This window comes from Trifolium pratense, linkage group LG7 (genome assembly GCF_020283565.1).
Source record: "Trifolium pratense cultivar HEN17-A07 linkage group LG7, ARS_RC_1.1, whole genome shotgun sequence".
Classification (NCBI taxonomy): Eukaryota; Viridiplantae; Streptophyta; class Magnoliopsida; order Fabales; family Fabaceae; genus Trifolium; species Trifolium pratense.
In genome coordinates, this window is record NC_060065.1 from 34835846 (window position 1) to 34843169 (window position 7324).

A 7324-nucleotide genomic window follows, 5' to 3' on the forward strand; every position below is an offset into this window, starting at 1 on the left:
TCTGACGGAATAACTATAAGAGAATAAACTCTAAGGTTGCAAGCTCCAATCTTGACTAAAAATTTACACAAGTGTTTTTCCTCCTGAAGAGTATATGCACTAGTATAACCCTCAATCGTAAATAGAAAATGCATTTTCAACTATGTTATTTTCTAATAATTTATCTGTAGTTAAATAATGTGATAAGCTATCCAAAAAGTATATGAAGAACTTTCAATCCAACGATTAGATCAGTAAAACCGTAAAGTTTGATATAAGTGTTATACATAATAAAATTTTGATATCCAAGTGTTTTCTCTTTATCTTATTATTTGCTTGCTACAATATACTTATTTATTTATTTATTTATTATTATTATTATTATTATTATTATTATTATTATTATTATTATTTTATCCTTTGTATATTTATGCATTCCACATGTTAAGCTTGGTCGGTAGATATTGCATTATATATGTAGGGTGTCAGGATTCGAACCTCGATCATTTCACTTATCTATCTTAAACGTAAAATTTATAAACACTAAACTACTTGACAAAAAAATTAAAATTCAAAGTTTGCGGCTTTTTCTACTTGTAATATGATATGGTAAGGTACAAATATGACTGCAATTTGATCTGTTAAGATAAAGTATTGGAAGAAACAATTTCAATTGTATTGTGCTTTTCTTTTAAACTGTTTGTGGGGATATGCACACTAGGGGTTAAAGATTGAATGAAAATTGAAATTTTTGTCCCTGATTAAATTATAAGATAATTTTTTGTTCTTGGTACAATTTATTAAAAATACCAAAATATATTTTTTGTCACAACATTGTACATAACAAAATTTTGTCATAACCTTAAACTTTGTCATATATTATTTTGTCTTATATTGTTCTTTCAGTATTTATATTTTGTAGATTAAATGAACCTTATAGATGAATGAGATAAGTATATTGAAAAGGGCTTCGATGATTTATTTTTTTGTCTGATCCCGGCTTCAAATCGGGTCACGATATTCGGCCTAACAATTTCGACATTTTTGTCAGTTGAGTTATGGCTTATCGGACAAATAAAATTTGGATAAAGAAAACCACTAGGTTTGGTCTAGTGGTGAAGAGTTTGGGTAGTACGCTATAGGTCCTGAGCTCGATCCCCAGCTTATTGTAAACCAATTTTTTTTTTTTGGATAAAGTGATTTTTTTTTTATGAATAAGTGATTTATTAATTTTAAAGTGAAGATTTTTAATTTTTTTTTAGTTTACAATAAGTTGAGAATCGAACTCATGACCTATAACGTACTACTTAAATCCCTCACCACTAGACCAAACTTAGCGGCTTAAAGATTTTTAATTTAGTCTCTAGTAAAAATTAATATTTTTTGTCCCTATGAGCTTAACTCAGTTGGTAGGGATATCGCACTGTATGTGCATGAGTCCGGTTTTGGACCCGGGACACTCCACTTATTCACCATTAACTTCCATAAGTGTTGAAAAAATAACAATAATATGAAATATGTAGTGAAAATTGAAAAAATTTGAATATCTCAAATCTACCATTTAAAACCATTTAAAATAATGACATAAAATAGAATTTTTCTTGATAAAGTTGTTAAGCATTTGAGATTTTGACATATTGCTTTTATAAAATGAGGTAAATGGAGTGGAGGGGAAGGGAGGTGATGGGGGTAATCTTGACAAAAAAAGATTTGTTTTTATTTAAAAAAAAATTATAAAAATAAAAAAAAAGATTTGTTTTTATAAAAAAGAGATTTGTTGGGCCGGAGGGATGGATCATAAAAAAAAGCCCAAACCAAGAAAGTCCTATAAATATAAATAGAAGGAATGGTGTGTTGGTTTAGGGATTAGATAAACAAACTTTCTTGTTTGTTTCCTTTCTTCCTTCCGTCTTTGCAGAATGTCGACTGAATGGTATAACCGCTTCTACGCTTCCAAACTGTCGCCATCGGAACTGGAACGAGTTCGTCAAGATGAAATTTATCGCAACCTAAGTGTAAGCATCTATTTAATTAATTAATTAATTAATTAATCAATTTCACGGTTTCCCTTCAATTTTGATAATTTGATTTTATTTGATTCTCTCGATCGACAACGCTGCAGTGTTACGATGCTCCCCCCCTTCCTCCAATACCACTGTTATCCGGCGGTTGTCCTGTCAGACCCGCTGACATAACCGACCGTTGTCGTCCTCTTCTCATAAATCTCTCCAGGTTGGCCTTGGACCATTACAATCAGGTACGATACTTATTATTATTATTATTATTGTATGTTTGTTCTTAATTGATTAATTAATTAATTAATTAAATTGATTGTTTGTTCTTCTTAATTGTATTGTTAGGGTTCTTCTGGTGCAAGTTTTGAGTTTAATGACCTTATCAAGTTTACCTATACTTATGATGTTGGTTCTTATGGTGGTGGTGGTGGTGTTTTTCGTATTGATCCTATGGAGTATTACATTACCTTTAAAGCAAAACAAAAAGGAGTTCCTTCTGATGCTATAACAATTTTCCAGGCCAAAGTATTGGTAGATCAAGTTGATAAAGATAAACTGCCTGTTGTCGCAGAGTGTCGCATTAAAATCTAATACACTCCACCTGTTGGTTTTCTTGTAACTCAAGCTATCTGTTTTTGCCCTTTTATTCATTAGTGTTTACTTGCTTATTAGTGCTTACAAGTAGGAGTTTTACTTAGTTTGTTATACAGCTGTCATGATTAGTTAGTTAGTTAGAGAGGTTATAGGTTAGTTGGTTAACTTGTTACATAAGTTACCTCTCTTATAAATTGTATTCTTCACCTATAAAAGGTGCTTCATTAATAAAAATATTGATTTTCCGTTATTATTTCTAATACATTGCTTTCACATTTTATCATTAGTTCATAGTTTCAATTCTTCATCATCTTTGATCATAGAGAACAAGGGTTCAAACCCAACACCACCATAGTAATAAAGTTTAATCTTTTATAGGTTTATCAATATTCTTCTAGGATTTATAAATGCTCGTTGCATTAAATTAAAGTTACAATATTTGTTTGCTGGTGTAGTAGTGGTTGGTTACCATTTGTTGTGAATTTTAAAGTTTAGCAAATCGGCTTCCATCTTTGCATTCCACATTTTTACCCCAACTTTCTCCATGTCCTTCTGTTAGAGTTGGGATCTTCATACAGGTCAGGTAGAGTGTGTTGTGGTGCTTTCTGGTGGTTTTGGTGTGCTTGCCTTAGTGGCTTGGGTTTGCTTTGTTGTTTGTTTCCTCTCCTTTTTCTTCATATTGTTTTATTTTAGGAGTATTTCTTATACTCTTTATTATTTCTGTATTGGACTGGATTTTCGTTTCTTATTATATATATTATATTTGCCATTCAAAAAAAAAAAAAAATTTAGTGAGTTACATCCTTCAATTATTTTGTTCATGATCTCACTGGTCATGCTTTCATTCGTTCATTTAAGTCCCTTTGCGGGTTTACCACTCAATTTGATCATTAGATTAAAAATAGGTGTACATGATCTCACTAGTCATGCTTTCATTGATTCATTGTTTGAGGATTTTGTGGGAGGGAATTAAATAAATGGGGTTTTAGAGCGAAAACCCCCAAATAAAGAAAGGAGATAAATCGTATCTAAAAATTCGAGGACTTTGTCTCTTCACCCTCTTCCCCTCATGGCAAAGGATGAAGCAAATCTTCACCCCCTCTTCCCTATTGGCAAATATTTTAAATTTTTAATATTTGCTTTGTTACTTCAAAGAAAGATGGAAGTGGTAGTTGCAGACAATGTTACAAATCTAGCTATAGTGCAGTTTTAGATCTGGTCGTAAAGTATATAGCTTTTGCATGTGATGCAAAGGACTTTACTAGTTTTCTAGTAAGCTATGATGCACATACACGGACACGTCTCGGACACTGACACATCGAGACATTTTTATTTTTATTTGAAAAAATGATATAATTTAATTTCATGGCTTGTAGTGACATGTAACTTTTAAATTTACCTTTGTGAATGACAACCATATATTCCCAATGTTTACCACCGAACCCTAATTATTTATTCCTTTTGCAGATAATTATTTCTATTACATGAATCTACATGCTATGGATATGGTTTTGTTGTGTTAGAAAGAAATATGGGGTGAAAGCAAGCCTGGAGAGACTTTTGGGAGTAGTATATTAAATATGGTGTTTATGTAAATGGAATATTTGCTAGAACGTTATGAGATTTTTAACCTAATATGTTTCTTGTGTTATTTTTCATACCATCGATGACGTTTGTCAAAAGCTCTCAGGATTTAAACAAAGTTTTGGTGGGACACTTGGGTTGGTGAAGTTCCTCTCAAAATTTGCTTCCCTCGTCTTTTTTCCTATCTCTACTTAAAAAGAGGACTTGGTTGCGGAATTCTGGAACCCGAATGCTAGTTCAGATAGATGGAGGTTTGTCTGACGGAGGAGTCTCTTTGTGTGGGAAAACGCCTTATTGGTGGATTTGTTGGAGTCCCTCAATCGAGTAGCTCTTACAGATGTGGAGGATCGGTGGGGTTGGTTGCCGGAAAATGGTGCAGCATTCACGGTAAAATCCACATATCGTCTGGTGTCTAATTTGTCTGCTGTTGAGGTTTTAGAAACACCGTGGCATGCCCGTATTTTCTCTTCAATTTGGAAATGTCCGGCACCGTCAAAGTTAGTGGTTTTGTTTGGCAGTTACTTCACAATAGGATTCCTACAAGGAGTAACCTGGTTATTAGACATATTATTGATGCTGGTGGTGTGCTTTTTGTGGAGAGGAATTGGAAACTGCCACTCATTTGTTCATCTACTGTGCTGTTGCGAGGAGGGTGTGGACTGAAATTTTTACTTGGTTGGATGTTCCGTTTTGTTTCCCTCACAATTTGTTTTTGATTTTTTGCTGTCAGATGAGTGCAGGGGACCGAAAATTATAAAAAGGAATATCTTTGATCTGCAACTCTGTTGTCTGGAATATTTGGAAGTGTCGAAACTCGGTCTTATTTGATAACGGCAATATTGTGGTTTCAGAATTGGTGGAAGGGGTGAAGATTTCCTCGTGGAAGTGGTGGATGACGCAGTCAAAGATATCTCACTGCCTGCTATACGAATGGAAAGCAGAACCGTGCCTGTGTATTCTGAGATATTGGATCGGTTGCTCTTCTCTTGTGATTACTGTGTGTTGGTTATTTAGTAGTATTTTAGGCCTTGTTTTGTGGTCTTGTTCTACTTGTGCGACTCTGTTTAGATGTAACTTGTAGAGCAGTTTTGTTTTAGCTGATACTCCATCCGTCCCAAAAAGAATGACCTATTTTGAATATATGCATTATTCATATATATTGTTTTGACCATATTTTTCTACTAATAAATAAAAATAAATATTAACATATAAGATGTTGTTAGATTCGTCTCGATGAGTATTTTCAAAATATCAATTTTTTATAATTTTTACTATTATACAATTAAAGATATTAGTCGCCAAAGTTATGCATTGGCATACGTGTTTCGGTCAACTGGGTCATTCTTTTTGGGACGGAGGGAGTACTACCTTATTTTTATGTCTGTTCTGTTGTAACTTTCTGTGTGTTTAGCACTTCTTGTGCTGGACTCACTTTTTCAATATATTTTAGCAGTTTCCAAAAAAAAACACGGTATAAAATAACCTCTATCATAACAAAAATTTTGGCACTAAAATAATTGATTTCATAAGAATTAATTTTCGATGTGAGGCTTAAGAAAAAAAAATAGTAAAAATAAGTTTTAAATTTTAGTAGACACAATTCTCACTTGAAAAGTCGATTTTGTAGGATTGAGATAGGTTCAACTCCCAATTTTAAGATGTAATATGTAGGGATCGGGTAGCGATACATTTTAGTCAAAATTTAATGTCATGTCATATTTTTATTTATATTTAAAAATTATATTTTAAATAAATTTTACCTAAATGTGCCAGTACCCAAATAATTCTATTTAGAGATGTATTTAAAAGTGAAGTTTGAATGCAAGTCATATTGTCTAAATCCAATAAGATTGTTTTGCTGCATGCAACTGTGTGATTATATCAACAATAGGAAATCCATATTCATGTTTATACACCGACCATATGATAAAATATAATGTGATATATGTTTAAAACATGCTTACCATGTCCCCAATATTAATATTAAAGAAAAATATAATCCACCATAAAAATATGTTTCTCATCCTACGCTGATTTCAGTCATTCATCTATCAATCAATGTTGTTGATCGCATACAATAAACTGAGATGAATGACTGAGATTTCACATAATCATCCGGTCACAAAGAGGATTTGGATCCGATATGGTGTCACACAATCCTTCGAAGTAGTTGCCAAGAACTTGCAAGCTCATAACAACTTTGACTCTTGCCATGGTTTTCAACATTTTCAAATAGTAAACTCAATAGTTCTATACACGTGTTAAGAAAAGAGAAAGAAGAAAGTACCCTTTTTTTTTGGAATCTAACTGTCAACATTAGCAACATTATCTACCCTTAGGAAAGGTCATGTTGCCACTTTATTATGATTAAATACAAATGTCACCAAATTGACCAAAACTTAATTTAGAAACTTGGTGGATGGAAAAGGTGAGCTGATTTGGTATGAAGAGTTATAGTTTAGGAAAGTATCCAAGAAAATTGTCCTTGATCATACCTGATGTGGAATGGTAGTTCATCAGGGTCCCCTAACCACAACAAATAATGATTTGATGTCATAGGTTAAGTTGTCGAATGTCACATTGTTTAAATCTCCTGAGTGAAAGGTGCATACTTTAATGGTTCTACCATAACCTTTTATTTAAAATTTCATCATATAATATGTAATTTCATTGTACAAATAATCGTCCATGACACAAACAATGAAAAATTTTACATAGATGTTCAGCCCAATCATATTTTATCAGTGTCATACCATAATAATCAGGTGGTTGGTTAAACTCAAATGATTAATGAGCTTTAGTTCGAATTCATAATGACTAAAACAATGGTCAATCCATAATGTTTCAGTCACAATACGTAAATCCATCTCATACAAAATAGGTCAATTCGCGGTAATTATTAGTGTCAATTGATCTAAATGAGTTTAGAGACAATCATTGATTTATTTTCTAAGCATTGTTGTTTGTTTATGATAAGGCCAACTGCATCCAACATTAAGCAATGTTGAACCACATTGGTGATTCATGTCATAGAGAACATGAACATCCATGTGAAGAAGAAACAAACAAAAACTAGAAGAAAACTGTGTCCAAGTACTATATAGATATTATCAAAAAAGTACTATAGTTCATAACCTTATGCCAAAGAGAGA

The 7324-nt window shown here is 32.5% G+C and overlaps 1 protein-coding gene across 1 annotated transcript; it reads left to right on the plus strand.

Annotated features, from left to right (window-relative positions):
* Window positions 1-1840: 1840 nt before the first annotated feature.
* On the plus strand, window positions 1841-2848 carry LOC123895632. The gene is made up of 3 exons (XM_045946091.1): window positions 1841-1994; window positions 2102-2236; window positions 2340-2848. The coding sequence occupies exons 1-3, from the start codon at window positions 1899-1901 to the stop codon at window positions 2583-2585; spliced, it is 477 nt and encodes a 158-aa protein (XP_045802047.1). The 5' UTR covers window positions 1841-1898; the 3' UTR covers window positions 2586-2848.
* Window positions 2849-7324: the final 4476 nt, after the last annotated feature.

Coding starts and splice junctions, on each gene's coding strand:
- LOC123895632 (XM_045946091.1), top strand. CDS start 1,899: ATGTCGACTGAATGGTATAACCGCTTCTACGCTTCCAAACTGTCGCCA. Junction 1,995..2,101: donor AAATTTATCGCAACCTAAGT/GTAAGCATCTAT, acceptor ACAACGCTGCAG/TGTTACGATGCTCCCCCCCT. Junction 2,237..2,339: donor CCTTGGACCATTACAATCAG/GTACGATACTTA, acceptor TTGTATTGTTAG/GGTTCTTCTGGTGCAAGTTT.